The sequence below is a fragment of the Leptonychotes weddellii genome, chromosome 4 (genome assembly GCF_054177405.1).
Source record: "Leptonychotes weddellii isolate Sample4059 chromosome 4, ASM5417740v2, whole genome shotgun sequence".
NCBI classification, from domain to species: domain Eukaryota; kingdom Metazoa; phylum Chordata; class Mammalia; order Carnivora; family Phocidae; genus Leptonychotes; species Leptonychotes weddellii.
The window spans coordinates 100,531,958-100,547,641 of record NC_138372.1 but is presented as its reverse complement, the minus strand read 5'-3'; the positions used below and the strand labels follow the sequence as shown (position 1 = coordinate 100,547,641).

The window sequence follows — 15,684 nt, the reverse complement described above, 5'->3', positions numbered from 1 at the left end:
CATTAAATGGATCTCCTTTAAAAGGGTAAAATGAATTCATTTCATAGAACAGTATTTTGCTTATGTACATAATGTTAAATTAACTGGTTTAATTTGAGTTTTTTAAATGAGGAAAACTTTATTCAGTGTTTCCTAACATTCTTTGTTTCCTTATGGAAATTCAAGTTATCGAAATATTCAGATTCCGTATAAATTAAAAAGAGACGTCACCGTGTGTTCTTCTGTAAGTTTATTTTTTAGCCACTTTATTTTTGAAAACAGTAAATTTTTGTTTGACTCAGTTTATGATAAAATAAGGAATTACGAGAGGTCTTAAATGCTATCAGATGGATGTTCTAGTTTTCAGATGAAGAGCAACAGTTCCATCGTAAGGAGACAAAAAACAAATCAAAACATTAAGATTGCATCAATCAGAATAACTTGCTTTAAAAATATAAAAACATTGCAAAGGGAGTTAATTCTATCTTGTATTTTGACAGATCAGTACCTTTTTATTTACCCTTCTTATCTGAATACATTTTTCAAGTAGAACCAGTTTTTTTTTTTTTTTTTAATAATACTAATCAAATGCAATATGATAGAAATGTAGTAGGTTAAAGCATCATCTGATTTTGGCTTGAAGATAGTCTCCAAACATTTTGGTTTAATTTTTATAATTTGGGTAGTTCTAGATCACTTTTTTTTTATGTGCCCTCTGAACATTCAAACGTGGTAATTGATGACTGTCTTTTATTATTTAAAAAATTTTAGAGGTCAGTAGAACTCCACCATATTATTGTATTTTTAATGACATTCAGTAGGGGGCATATCGAGTTAATTAGTTCTTAAGATACAAGATACAGAAAATATGTATGTATAAGAGAGAGAAAATAAACATACACATACTTTTTCCTAGGAGACCAATTTCAAAATAAAACAAAAATATAACATAAATGTAGAGTGGAAAACCCTGTTTGGCTCAGTTTTGGAAGTTCAAAAGCAATTAGCCTAACTAGATGAGATGGTGTGTTACTTTCATGTGCATCATGGGGCAGGCAATAACGCACAGTAGCTTTAGGAAATGTGAATCCTGTTTGGTCATATTCTCAGCGAGTATACCAGGGTAGCATCTGTCGACCATCTCCCGGGCTCGCTCTCTCCTTTTCTTCATTCCTATGATGTCACTTATCCATGGCTATGGGTAAAAGAAATACTAAGTGAAGTGTGAAGTATGCTAAAACAGGAGAGTAAGATCAGCTCTGCAATGAAGTGTCTTGATGGCCACATTCTGCTAGAGTTTGGGAACTCCAAAAGGCATAGAATGTGGTCTTGGCCCTCCAGCAATTTAGCATATAGTGGGGTGGTGTGAGATATTTATATAGTATCTATGTTAGCCCACGGTTTCAGGCATTTTAGAATTATAAAATTTTTAGAAATGATAAATGAAAATGTAATGGTAAAGAACTTAAACTTTATGTAGGAATATTATTTCTTTGTCAGTATTGTCCTGACGGATAAGCTACTCCCTTGAGAGAAATCTATAACAGCCTTTCTATTTTTCTTTTCTTCTTTTTTTAATTAAAACCATGCAAATAGTGAGATTTTCATTCAGCTTTTTAAATTTGGCTAGCAGATGTGCACATCTTTAAATGCTCCTGTGATAGATAAATGAGCAGAAATTAAAAGAGCTCTGTAAAGACATATTATTTATATATTTTATAAACATGCTGCTGCTACAATTGCAGGTCCTTTTGGAATAAATCATGGGATTGAGCTTCATTCAGATGTGGTGGAATATGCCAAGGAAAAACTGGAGAGCTTCATCAAAAATAGTGATAGCTTTGATAAGTAAGTATTCATATCTATAGTTTTGGTTTGAAAGCAGTTGATAAGTAGATATATATGACATGTCTGTTTCTCAGTGCTAGTAGTTGATTGATCCTGAATTGCTCAGTTGACTGCAGCAAAAATCAGTGTGGTATAAAATGACGGAAGAAATTAAGTTAGAAAAATTATTTGATGCTATAATTTTTGTTCTATGTAAGTCTATAGTAAATTACAAATAAATAACTTATAATTCTGTATTACTGTCACTTTATTAGTGATAGTAGGGTAATGTTTCATTCATTAAATATCATACAAGTACCTTTTCTAAAAATAGAATGTAAAGATGCTTGGCTTGAGAGAATTCTGTTCTGGAACTGGTTTTATACCTTTGGAGTGATAATTTAAAAGATCTGCCCTCTTTATAAAATGAGGGTGATACCTGTTAGCATACAAATGACTTTCTTTAAATCATTCAGTTACCTTGTTATCATAGAAATACCGTGATCTATTTTGTGATAGGGTTGTGTTTGAGCAGTTTCTTTAGAAAACCATTGCTTGGAACTCTTTATTTTGTCTTAGAAGAAACACTGCACAGACTTTTGGTCCTTAGCCTGGCAGGGGAGTCTTCTTGGTGTGTAATGTTCCTAAAATTCAGCAATGACAGTACTATGGGGCAAGGGTGTCTTATGCTAAAATTCATGAACTCTTGTGAGTTTATGTAAAATTTGAAGGCATTTATATCTTCCAACTAGTCCTATTTTTAAAGGAAGAAAGCTTTAAAATCTTAGAAACACTAGCTTAGAACTCAGTCACCTTATATAGCAAAGTTTTAGTACAAAACCAGAGTTCCAACTTGGCTTGTTGGGAGTGGGTCTTCCTCACTCATCTCTAGACCCTGGCCATGACCATGGAGGTGAGAAACTTGGGGGTCTGAATCAGAGCTGAGGGCTTCTTTCCAGAAAGTCTTAGGCTTGAGACAGTACCATGAAGGAGGCAGAGAAGGCCCTGTGGATGTCTGCTGGAGTATATTTTCCTTTTTCTTCCCCTTCTCTGCCCTTTCTCTCCCTCCCCTTGCTCTTTGCTTTTACTCCCCTTGCCTTTGCCAGTGTGTGTCTATCCTCTGGCAAGTGGCACTTTGGTTGAAGAACAGAAAACTGCTGCAAAATCCTCAGTGTTACAGAGAGGGAAGGGGAGGTCTTGTGTATAGGTGTGATTGTAATTGGGTTATTAAAGACCTCAGTCAGGCAGGCTTAAGAGAATTGGAAAATGTTCAGGTTTATTTTGTTCTATAAGTAATTCAGCGTATTTGAGCAAGCTATTTGAATTTTCTGCATCAACTTGCTGAACACCATCCTTTATCTTATTTATGCTTGTCTTTATAAATAATTAAAATTTAATTCACATTTGAATCATTTTTCAAGTGCTTACCGTGTTGGTTCATATTCTCTTTCCAAGAATAACATGTTTGACAGAAATGAAATAGTTTCTAGCCTAAGTTATTTGATAAGAAGTTGGGATTCAATTTTACCATCCTTTTGTGTCTAGTGTTTCTGTCTGTCTGATGATTTGTAGCATGTTAAATGCTTAAGATATGAAATGAATATTTTTTATATTGTTTATTAGAGCTGTAGAATTTTGTTGAATTTATTGAATTCCTGTTGTATGTGTTTTGATGTTGAAACAGTGTACACATAAGGACTTTCTGAATACATTTGGACTTAGAAAATATACAAGTACTATTATTAGTAAAAGTCAGTGTTTAAGGTCTATCATAAGGTCTATTATACGTTAGATAGTAATACATTTCAGGCAGAACGCACTCAAGGATGAACCTTGAATCACTGAACACCTCTATACAAGTATCTGTGGAGCTCAAGTTTATTGCTGACAAGTGGGCATGGTCCTGGGAAACAGTAAAATATGTCATTATTCAAAGCATTTCTATATTGATGTAATTTAAATATTAAATAATCCATAACAGATAAGTTTGAAGACTGTATATATTTGTGTCTCAGTTTAAAAAAAAAATTTCTAAAGTTGTTTCCATATAATTGTAAAATGATTAGATTTCCTTGTATTTCTTGAGTTTTGTTGTTCTGTTATACAGATTTGTTATTCATGAAATGATGAATCATAAAATATGGTGACATGACTGATGTGAATGTTTCTTTATAATCTTCAGTGGTCTTGTTATTTTAGTTAAAATATTATCAGTCAGACTTTGTAATATAGTTGTTTCTGAAGTGTTGCAACTTATTTTTAAAACAGATTCAGACATTAATAAACTAGTCTGAAAAAATTAGTGCTTACTGTGTTGGTTTTCAGTAGTGTTCTAAAGTATTAAATTTTTCAGATTATAAAAGTATCTTGCATACAAAAAATAGTAAGTACTGGGAAACTTTCATTTTGCATAGAGTAGTGAATGGTTGGAAGCTTAGTAAAGTTGATGTGGAACTCATTGGGCTCCTTTTTTGGTCTTTATATTATTTGGTTTTGGTGATAGAAATTCTAAAGGTATAATAGTTTTCTTTCTATCTTGTGTTTTGATGATTTCTTCGCAATTTTTCTTGATGTTTGTCGATGATATTTTATTTATGGTCAATTTTTTGAATTTGAAAGACTTGTGGAGCAAAGTGATTTTAAAAATCCCATTTCCAAGCAGTTTCATTATATCTAATTGTATACAGGTTATCAAAATACATATATTAATTAACCAAATATAAATTAACTCTGTTAAATTGATTGCTATTTTTGTATTCCTTAGTACCAGATCATCCTTGATTATGTGTAACGCAGAATTGATAGCTAAAACCTAAACTCTTCCAATCTTACTTATCCTGTTTGTGTGGATCTTTTTTAGTCAGTTCTTTTTTTCAGAAGTGTTGTTATGTCACTTATGATTTAAATTGCATCTTATATATCTATTGGAGATCATAATGAACTCTAAATATAGTAGGTGGGAAAGAACCTATAAACTCCTCAACCTTAAAATATATATTTAAGGTAAGGTGACCTTTTAAAAAATACAAATGTGTGTTTTTGTGTGTGCTTTATAAAGCAAGCTTGGTTCCTGAGTCTTGAAAGTAGTAGTTCTTCTTTTAGAAGAAAGAATCTTTATTATAATGTATGTACGTTACTTTTCTTTCCATGTATCCATGTTTCCATGTACTCCTGTTATCAGCAAATGAAATAATTTGGAGAGGCTACTCTAAATTTACTGTATTTGGAGATGGGCAGGAAGGGGGAGCTCTCTTGTATGGTTTATCCCTTTGCTCTACCTGTGGTATTTCCAGATTCGCTGAAATTCCCTTATAAAACTGACATTTAATTTCAAAGGTCCTTCTAAACACTGGCAAAACTTTTGCAGTAAAGGACCAAATAGTAACTATTTTGGGCTTCCTGGGCTAAATGATCCCTGTGGCAACTGCTCAGCTGTGCCATTGTAATGCAGAGGCAGCCTTAGCTACCAAGAAAGGGAATGGGCATGAGGTGTTCTAGTAACTATTTACAGAAACATACAGCAGGCCGGATTTGGCCTGTTTGCTGCCCCCTGTTCTGCTCTTCACACAAACTCTTTAGAATACGTTTATTTTAGCCCACTCTGATCTAGGCAAGTTTTGGGGCCTAGGTTTTAAAGGCCCTTAGGTATCTGGCTTTCATGAGGGCAGAAGTTTGGAGAAGGTCAAATTATAATCAGTATTTGTGCTTGAACAGTAAACAAAATAATCTCTCCAGTTATAGTAACTTGGAAGAGTAAGTCAGTTAAAGTAGCCTGAATTATAAACCTTTACCCTCTAAGTACTTTGCAAATGAGTTGATAATTGGTATAGCATTTGTTTATAGCAATATTTATGTACTTCTATGTGTACATGTGCATGAGGTTGACTTAGTTCTCTGGAATGCATGCTTTGGAATGTGCCATTTCCTTACAACAGATCAGTCCATCCTATCTCTCCTCTGTTTCAAGGATACCGTAGCTGACTTTGGAAATATTCTAACATCAGTAGCCAAATGAGTGCAGCTTGGTTTGATTTATTTGAAGATTTTCATTCTATTTGAAAAGGGAGGACTTTTGTTTCTATATAGTTTGTCATATAAATGAGTCATGATAGTACTGAAAACGGTAATGAGATAATAAAAAATAATAGCACCTAATATGTATTGTCTCTTCATTAAGTACCACGTACCATTCATTCTGAGTGCTTAGCTCACAGCCCTAGAGGCAATATTGGTATCCACATTGCCCAGGTGGGAAAACTGAGGAATAGACAGGCTGTGACCTCATTAAGCCAGCCTTTTTATTTAATTCTGATTTAGATATGATGATGTAAACACTAATTTATTCTAACATTTCCTCCCAGCAGTAAGCTACTACCCATGAATTACTATCAAGCAACTTAGCCCCAGATAAAAAAGTTGAAGCAGCACTTACTTTTTCATCATCTACTTCCCTCAGAGAATTAAAGAATGCTGTTAAATGCACCATAGCATTTTTATTACAAAGCATACCTACCATGTTCATTAATGAAACTCACCTATGGTATGAGTTACTTTTGAGGACAGAGATGACTGGGAGAGGCAATGCAGTCCTCAATTTTGGTTGAGGTATAAGTTTTAAGTTAAGTGCAGAGTTAGTATAGTCTTTTGTATTTTAGAAGATTTCTTTAATTGATTTATGGCAGTATCTAGTGGCCTAAGTTTATCTTTAATTATAGGTTCATTTTTCATGTAATTTGATTTGCATTGGAAAAATTAAATGCTTCTATATCTTGTCAATTTTATCACTAGAGTAATCCTGCTTTATCTTTAAGAGAATTATGGCATACTTGAAGTAGTTTTGCTATCTACAAATACATATTCAACATTATTTCAAAATATTTCTCAGATATTTGAATGTTTTGATACACCAATAATGTTCAGATAGTAGCTTTATAACAGTTACTACAGGTTGGTAAACAGTTTTTAATCATGACAAACATTCAAATGGTGGTAACAGAAATGCTTGAGAATAGTCATCAGGGCTATTTATCAGTTATATTATTTTAACATCAGTGAGAAATGGCATGGGGAAAAGGTGGATGGCTTCAAAGATATTGTTAGGAGAATAAATTATTGTTGAAATACTGAAGGCTCACTTTTATGTGATGTACCTGCACATTTCCTATCAAGTATTTAGAGATTGTTTTTGATCCTCTGGATTTTCCTAAAGCTTCATTCAATGGAAGAACACTGTATGTACTTACTCTTAACACTTTGCTTTAAATAATGCTTGAATTATTCTGAGATGAGTTTGGTGCAGTTGGAAGGGAAAACACTTGAAAAGGTAATGTCTTCGATTTTTTGAATTTTACTTTGCTTAATTATTGATTTAAGAGTTTTTGAATGGTATAACTGCATTTGGAGATCAAGAGATAATGTTTCCATGGATTTTCTTCCCAATGGAAAGTTTTGAAGTTGTGTCTTGTTTAAACTAAGTAGTCATAGCTCTTAAAACCCAAAATGTGTATTTTGACAGTGTTTTAAGAAAAAGAGATTTCTCTGATTCATTTGGCAGATTGTTTTGGATGAGATATGAGAACAAGGTAGGATTCTCTCCTTTGACCTTGAAATCCTTTATTCCATTGGAATAATTGTCTAAACTTTCAATGACAGCATCCTGTGGCACATGATAAACTAGGTGTGCAAATTGTCAGCCCCCACTTCAACAGTGTATTGAAGGGGAATATTGTTTTTTCTACTCTCAGTCAGCTCCTAGACCTAGACTATCCGTCTAAGAGGGAAGCTGCAGGGCAAGGCTAGGTCACCCTGATCTCCTAGCAGCTTATCAAAAGAATTATATGGGCAAGTTGGCAAGGTCCCTGCTGTGAAGGAAATCACCTGTCCGTCTCCAGACGAAGATATTCCAACACGCACCTATAAAGAAAACCACTGCTAAGGTAAGTGATGAGAATCCCGGTGTTATTTTGGGCAAGTGTTCATGTTGTAAACCAAGATAATATGTGCTCTATATTTTTCCACAAATGATTTCCAGTGTACATTTTAGTAAGAGTGTGCCTAATATTTTTCCCTCTGCATAAGAGAGTCTAAAAACAGTTACTAGATTTTCAGATTTAAATCAACAAACGATTATATAAGTCTAACGTGAATCAATTTGTAGTTACTACACACATTTCAGAACTGTTTATTTTGTATACAGATAAGTTATATTGTTAGGTATAATTCAGTGTAATTTAGGAGTGTGAGTCATCTCCATATGGGAAATTGTGTTTTGGAAATTTTCTTCAAAGAATAAAAATGATTGCTACTTTTCATTTTACTGACAGACATAAAATTTTAATGAACTTTCCTAAATTAAGAATAAAAATTAGGTGAAGCACATGTGAATCATACTTTTATGAATAAAATAATAACCACATAGGAAATGCCATTTTGGTATACCTGTTGCCTTCCCTACCCCCTCTCAGGTTTTGTATAGTATGTGGTTGATGTGAAAAAATGGAATTTGGATCTTCCTATTCACTATTTTTAACCTAGATTTTATGTATAGATCTATAAATAGTGTAGTGCTATTTTGTGATAAACTGAAAACTTCTGGTTAGTTTATTGCTGAAGTCTTCCAGATTATACACAAGTTGTATTTGTGGTTTAAAATAATGTCCTTTGCCTCTGTAGAGGTTTGTGGAAACCTAGGTGAGTTGCAGCTTTCAGAAGATAGTAAAAGCCTACGGAAGAAAATGTTTTCTTTATTTTCCTGTCTACATTGGAAGACTGAGTAGGAGTTGTAATTTACTTTGGTAACATGGTAGCCATCATTCAGTTGTTTAGTTCTTTGTAAATATTGGCATGAGCGTGATCTGACATGAGTAGGAGCATATCCATAAACATTGGCCTAAACATTTTTAATCATAGACGTTCTCAAACAATATTGTTAGCCCTGGAATTGGCATGGGTTTATTTATGTGAAATGCTATTAATAAAATAAGCCATAGTTATTAGAATACAAAATGTCTAAGTAAGATCCTCAACTGTGTACCTAGTTAGAAATACTAAAGCTCATCTCTAAGTCCTTTATCAGGAAAAATAATCCATTACCCATTTATATATATATATGTGTGTGTGTGTGTGTATGTGTGTGTATACACAGGCATATATATAAAACATATATATATATATAATATGCAATTTGAGAATTGTTTTGTATTCTTTACTGATGTGAAGGATTTATGTATTACTGGTAGAAAAGATCAACCCATAGTTACAATAAGGAATCACCAGATAGGACAGTATCTCTGGTAGATGTTTTTCTTAATAACCACTAAATTGGTAGTGTTACAGTTTTTCTGTGAATTTTCTACTATGTTCTAGATATTTTAGTGCCAACATTTAAAAATATACAGTGTTCTCCCCAATGTTACTTATGTCCTTGAAGTTTTACTATTTTGTATCTAAAAATAGTCTAATCCTTTGGAACATCTCAAGTTCGATTAACTTTTCAGATTTGAGTATTCTATTAAAGGAGATTAATTGACTATGTTAAATGAAAGTGTGAAGATCCCATATGTATTTGTTAGAAATATATGTTCCATTTGCACTAGTAGAGATTGATGGATTTAGAGATCTGATTTTCAGTATAATGATCCTTTGTTTTACTCCCTAAGTGGAAGCAAATATACTTGTTTTGATCTGCATTACTGGGGAAGAAAGCATTAAGTTGTTTCCTAAAATTATGGTGGCTTATTTAAGATCTTCAGAAAGGCCCAAAAAAGTGCCTTTCAGTTATAGGGCAGTTGATTTATTCATTAAAGACAAAGCTTTTTTTTTAATTATTTGAGTTTTTCTTTTTTCTTTTTCTTTTTTTTTTTTTTTGCATTTTGAGAAAAACTGTATTCTGTAGCATGAAGTTATGGCTTTTTATAGTGATTAATTTAGTAAAACAAGGACTATCATATTGATATAGAAAGTGTCAGAGGCACATATTTTTTTTTGTAACTTTCTGGGCAAGTTTCTAGTCCTGAGGTTCAGAGTTGACAGGTGGAAAAGTTGAGAAAACATTTGTTTTTTATGTGGTTCACTCAGCAAATGTATTTTGAGGACTGTAATAGGTAATGGAGATACATTTAAAATTCAGAAGAAATATTCACAGACATAGTAGGAAAACCAGGAGAATGTTTCAAAGGGAAGATTGTGTTAAGGAGAAAGTATTTGCAGCTCTTAGTTACAGGTGATAAGTAGAAGGGTATTTCTTTAGTATCTTCAGTTTGTGTGGCTGTTGAAATATACACACACACACTCACACTCACCCACTCCTACACACATAAATATAAAAGAAATATTGAGCTATTTTGTATTTATTTTGGACTAAATCTTTGAAATCCCATGTGAATTTTATCCTTACAGTACATTTTGATTTGGACTAGCTGCATTTTAAAGGCTCAATATCCACATGTGGCTAGTGACTACCATCTTGGCTACCATGTGGCTCTAGATTGTCCTGTCTCATCATTCAGATCTTGACATTACTCAGGGAATCTTTCTCTGATTCCCCAGGTCTGTCCATTTCCTTTCACCCTCAGTCTTATGGACTCCTATTCCTTTCCTTTAGAGCATTTATCATGGTTGTAAATCTTTATTACTGCGATTCTTTGATGCTCATCTCTTCCACTAGATGTAGGCATGAGTGTTTCCCATTGTATTTTCAATCTTTATACACAACTGGTGCTCAGTAAATAATATTTCGTTTAGTGAACTGTGCTTATTAGTAGTATAAGGAAATTTGACCAGAATCACACATCTGATTTTAAAATCAGGCACTAAATTCTCTTTAATTAATTTTGCTGGGATGAGGACATATAAAATACCACTAATCTGAGAAATGGTTTTAACTGTAAGTTGTTTACTTGCAGTGGTGTTGTCCTAGGTAGTAGTTCTATAAGCTAAAGTAGAAACAAGTAGAAAGTTTTAAAAACGTAAGTGTATTTTTGAGTTGATTTAACAGACTTGATAAAAGAGGTTTTAATAATTTAATTTTTAAAATATAAATTCCCTGCTCATATTCATCCTGAAAATAAGACTGACTTAAATTATCATAAAATTAAATTATTTAAGATGAATTTTTATAAGAATAAATATTTTTAGATAGACTTCATTGAAAATAGTCTAACTTTTTCATTTTAAAGAATGCTTACTGTGACTTTGGTAGAATGATTAAACCACATGATCCACATTATCTTAAAAGTCAAGAAATTATATTTTGGCCATATTTTAGACAATCATAGGTTGTACCATAGTCTTGAGTTTAAAAGGAATTTAAGCATGATCCCCAACTTAGGTAAGTTTACACTTCCTGTGTGCTATGCAAGTAGAAAGAATGAGATACTGTTAAAATAGAGTTGGGTAAGATTTCAGTACTAAAACTGATATTTGAACTGTATCTTGAAGGGATAGTAGGCATTTATCAAGGGAAGAGAGGGAAGGGTATTTCAGTCAAAGGAACAGCATGTACTCAGATACAGGGTTTCAAAACATTTTGGAATAGTTCCACTAAGCAACTAGAAGCAGACACAGTTGACCCTTGAACAACATGGGTTTAAACTGTGCGGGACGGCTTAAATGCAGATTTTTTTTTTTATGGTACAGTAGTATAAATATGTTTTCTCTTATTTTCTTAATATTTTCTTTAGCTTACTTTATTGTGAGAATCCAGTATATAATACATGTAGCATACAAAGTATGTGTTAGTCAACTGTTTATGTTATCAGTAAGGCTTCCAGTCAACAGTAGGTTATTAGTAGTTAAGTTTTTGGGGAGTTGTAAGTTATACTCAGATGTTACAGGGAGGAGGTCAGCACCCCTAATGTCTGCCTTGTTCAAGGGTCAACTGTAATTCAATCTGGCTACCGCATAGTATGGGGGGGGTGTGGGGGAGGCAGAACCAGGAGATGAATCTGGCAGAACAACTTGATGGTAGGGTCATAAAGAACCCCATGTGGTACTCTAAGGGAGCTTCACCCTGTCCTTTGCAGTAGGGAGCAAAATAATGGAAGAGAGTCCTGAAAAGTGTGAGCAGCAAGGAGACAATTACAGTGAAAGAAATAATGGGACATGGACTACCTTAGTGTGGGGGTGTTGAAAAGAGAGTATACACTGATGATTCACCCCACCCCTCAACCCTTCCCACCCTACCCCTGCCCCTCCACTAAGAAGACAGGATACTGAAGACAGGACATAATTCTGGTAAACTTTTCCTTAAATATTAATGAAGATAACGTGTCTGTGTTTTAGTGAATTTTAATGGAAACTTGTTATGTAATAAGTCTATTAATTACTAAAGGACAGGATATGTTTTACAAAGTAGAAATGATTATGATTCAATCAGTGTCATTTTTCACTGCATGCCGAAACTTTTAACATCAATTATTTCATCCTCAAATAATAGCCTGATTTTGCTGTGTGGTCATATTAACTTTAATCAACTTAGACGTAAAAGGATATTTCGTGAATTAGTTTTTTAAAAGATTATATGTTTTATTAGGGCATTGGGGTTTTAATGTTCTATATTAGAAACTGTTTCCTGATTTGTTAAAATTTAAGGAACAAAGTAGAAGTCTAAATAGGGTAGTTTGTAAAAGCATAACTATATACCATGAACCAACACTGTAACCAGGAGCCAGCGGCCTGGATATGATGCCTTTGCTTTGAAACCCACATCTCCTTTTGTTGCATAGGGAGATCACAGGGGCCAAAGCAGCAGTTACATCCTGTAACAGCCCTGCTAGAATCTATTAGGAAAATCTCCCTAATCTTAGTGGCTGCTAAGGTGTGTGGTCAGGACATTGGTGTCTTTCCCTGACAAAGCTTTTCGCTGTTAGCCAAAGCAAAAATATCAAACAGAGATGAATACTGCATGAGCCCTTCCCATTGTCACTGGCCTGTCAGCTTTTTTTGGAAAGGGCAGTGGAAGGTGAATCTTTTCTTGTTTGCTTGACCCTTGTGATTCTCATCCTTAGTATATATCATTTGTGGGGTATCACAAGATTGGTATCATGAAGGGCTTTTCATTATGTTCATTTTTTTAAGCCCTAAGTTGAGGTTTCAGTATGGCAAAAAATAGGTTAATGTTTTGACAACATGTGCACTGTAGTAAAACAATATATTTGATCAGTTAAACTTCATAAATATGATATTTAAATCAAATTTCATAATGACATTTTATCCTAAAATTTTGTAACTTCACTATTTCAAAGAACTGAATTTTGTTAAATTTTTTAGATCTAATCTTTTGTTTAAATGAATTAAAATGTATTTGTTTTTTCGTGCAGATTTGAGTTCTGTGAACCTGCATTTGTGGTTGGTAATTGCCTCCAGATAGCATCTGACAGTCATCAGTATGATCGAATTTATTGTGGAGCTGGTGTCCAGAAAGACCATGAAAACTATATGAAAATATTACTGAAAGTTGGAGGCATTCTAGTCATGCCTATAGAAGATCAGGTAACTTCTGTCCTTTGCTTAAACACAGTAGTTGAGGGTGGGAAATATAATCAGTGAAAAGTACATTGTGATTTTTAGAGAAGTACGCTTTATAGATCTATCTATCTATCATCTATCTATCTGTCTATATAAAACAACTTGAAATGGATTCTTAATTACTGAACCAAAAAAAAATATAGAAGAAATCCTTTATACTAAGATTTGAAGAGATTTGGTCTTTCACCAGTGCTTAGCTACTACCTATGTGGTGTTTGCCAAGTTGCTTCCTTACAATACAGTCTCTTTACCTGGAGCTTTTTAATTGAATGTGATGATCTTTACTAGCTGCTCAGTTTCTAACATTCTTTAGTTCTTTGAACATATAAAAAAGAAAGTCTATTTGAGATTTGGTTTGGACTGCTTAAATCCATTAAAGAAAAAGTAAATGTTTAAATCTTCATTTAGTACTACATAGGCTCATTTGAAAATATTTTTCAGCAATTTTCCTGCCCTGGTTTAGAATTATTAGGTATAATAAATATATGAAATACTGAGGTATTCAGAAAATGGATGGGTCTTTCAAAAGGAAATTACTTTAAAAATGCATTTCAAAAAAATCTTTAGTATTCATATTAACCTAAGTTTGAGATGTTTAAAATGCCTTGTGTTTTATACAGTAGAAGATAAATTGTGTGAGACAACTGAGATCTTGCCTGATCATTTCAGAGTTTATAATCCTAGGGGATCCCTTAACATCACAGCATGTTATTTGCAGCTCAGTAGATTTCGCCATTACCATGCACTGTGCTCTGTGGCAAATTGTTTGTCAGTTATTAAAAAGACATTCATTAAAAAACATTCGTAAAAAAATGTTGTTACTTGAATGCTTCCACAGTTGAGACTCCCAGATGAGCAATCTTCTGTTTTCTGTTAAAGATACATTTTCAAACATTTAAGATATGGCTTCCCAGTGGTATTTTATTAAATATTAATTATATACTGTTCAGCTAATGTCAAATATAATGCACTGATTTTTATAAAAGAAATTGGAGATATTAATTCAACTTGATCAAACAATGTACTGAGCTAATATTTTTTTCCAAGGACTGGGGATGGGTTTTTGCCAGGTAGGTAAAACTTCTAATCCTCTTGTGATTAATTACATTTATTTGTGAAATACTAATTTGGGATTAGAATTAGAATCTGCATTTTATTACTATCATCGAAGACCATGAAGTTGACTCTTTGGTACAGTAGTGAGAACATGGTTTTATTAATATCGTGCTTTAACCATCAGCTGAGCCTATGTGAGACATATATTTTGGGAGCCACAGGCAGGTATGGGTTGGAATAAGACCCCTAGAAGCTATCAGAGCCCAAATATAACATGATGAATCACTTGACCATATTTGGATATTTTATTTACATGGACTAATCTTTCTTGAGCTGCAAATATTTGTCGTTCCTTCTCTATTATTTTATGGTAAGTATTTAAAGGAAAGTAATTTGGTTGCATTCAAATACAAGTGATTATAGCAACCACTGGCATTTATTCTGTTAAAACAAAATTGTGACTGTAAGGAGATCACATTTCCAGGATTAAGCTATTCTGTTTCTGTTTTTCTCTCTAAATAGTTAACACAAATTATGCGAACTGGACAAAACACTTGGGAAAGTAAAAACATCCTTGCTGTTTCATTTGCTCCACTTGTACAACCAAGTAAGAATGATAATGGCAAACCAGATTCTGTAGGACTCCGTAAGTAACCGTTGGTCCTTTCTGATTGAAATGTGACTTAGATTGTTCAGCTCTTATGCTTGGGGTTTAATGGACTATATGATTATGAAGAATTAAATAAATAGGCAATAATATATTCAATAGATTTATTCAACTTTTTTATGGAGGCGGGTTAAAGCCCCTACCTTGCACCAGGTGCTGTTAGCTTCCTTCATGGACATATGAAAAGAAGGGGCAGGTCAAAGAAAACATGAATTTATTATAGTTGTGAATTTATTAATTATATTAAATTTGTTGGCATTTTCTATACAGAAGGACAGCAAACGCAAAAACCTTTATTTGGGCTGAAAAGAGCTTGGTTGTTCCAAGACCAGAAATAAGTTTCAGGGTAGTTGAAGCTCATTGGCTAGAGTGTAGAAGATTGATTATACAAGACTTTTCTTATACTCAAAGGGAAAATCAGTGTTGGCATGGACAGAGTTGTTTGAAGGTAGAAAAATAGTAGACTATGTGGAAGATGGTGGTAGAGAAAAAAGGAGTATGTAAAATTTTGCCTTGAATAGCTAGCTGAGTGATGGTACCATTTATTGCTGTTTGCAAGACTGGCAATGGAATAGTTTGGAAATAGGTGTAGGAAGATCAGATATTTTATTCTGGCCATGTTTGAGTTG

At 33.4% G+C, this 15,684-nt stretch overlaps 1 protein-coding gene across 4 annotated transcripts in view; it reads left to right on the top strand.

Annotated features, from left to right (window-relative positions):
• PCMTD1 (protein-L-isoaspartate (D-aspartate) O-methyltransferase domain containing 1) overlaps window positions 1-15,684 on the top strand; it is a 66,208-nt gene that overhangs the window by 41,265 nt on the left and 9,259 nt on the right. For 3 of the 4 annotated variants that reach the window (XR_004076771.2, XM_006727663.3, XM_031031747.2), the window contains 3 exons: window positions 1,725-1,827; window positions 13,125-13,296; window positions 14,911-15,034. Coding sequence is in view for 3 of the 4 variants with exons in the window: in XM_006727663.3 (XP_006727726.1) it covers window positions 1,725-1,827; window positions 13,125-13,296; window positions 14,911-15,034 (399 nt within the window). In the remaining variant the exon portion in view is untranslated. Of the gene's footprint in view, window positions 1-1,724; window positions 1,828-7,550; window positions 7,743-13,124; window positions 13,297-14,910; window positions 15,035-15,684 lie in introns of all 4 variants that reach the window. The other variant, XM_081815999.1, reaches the window with a different exon arrangement.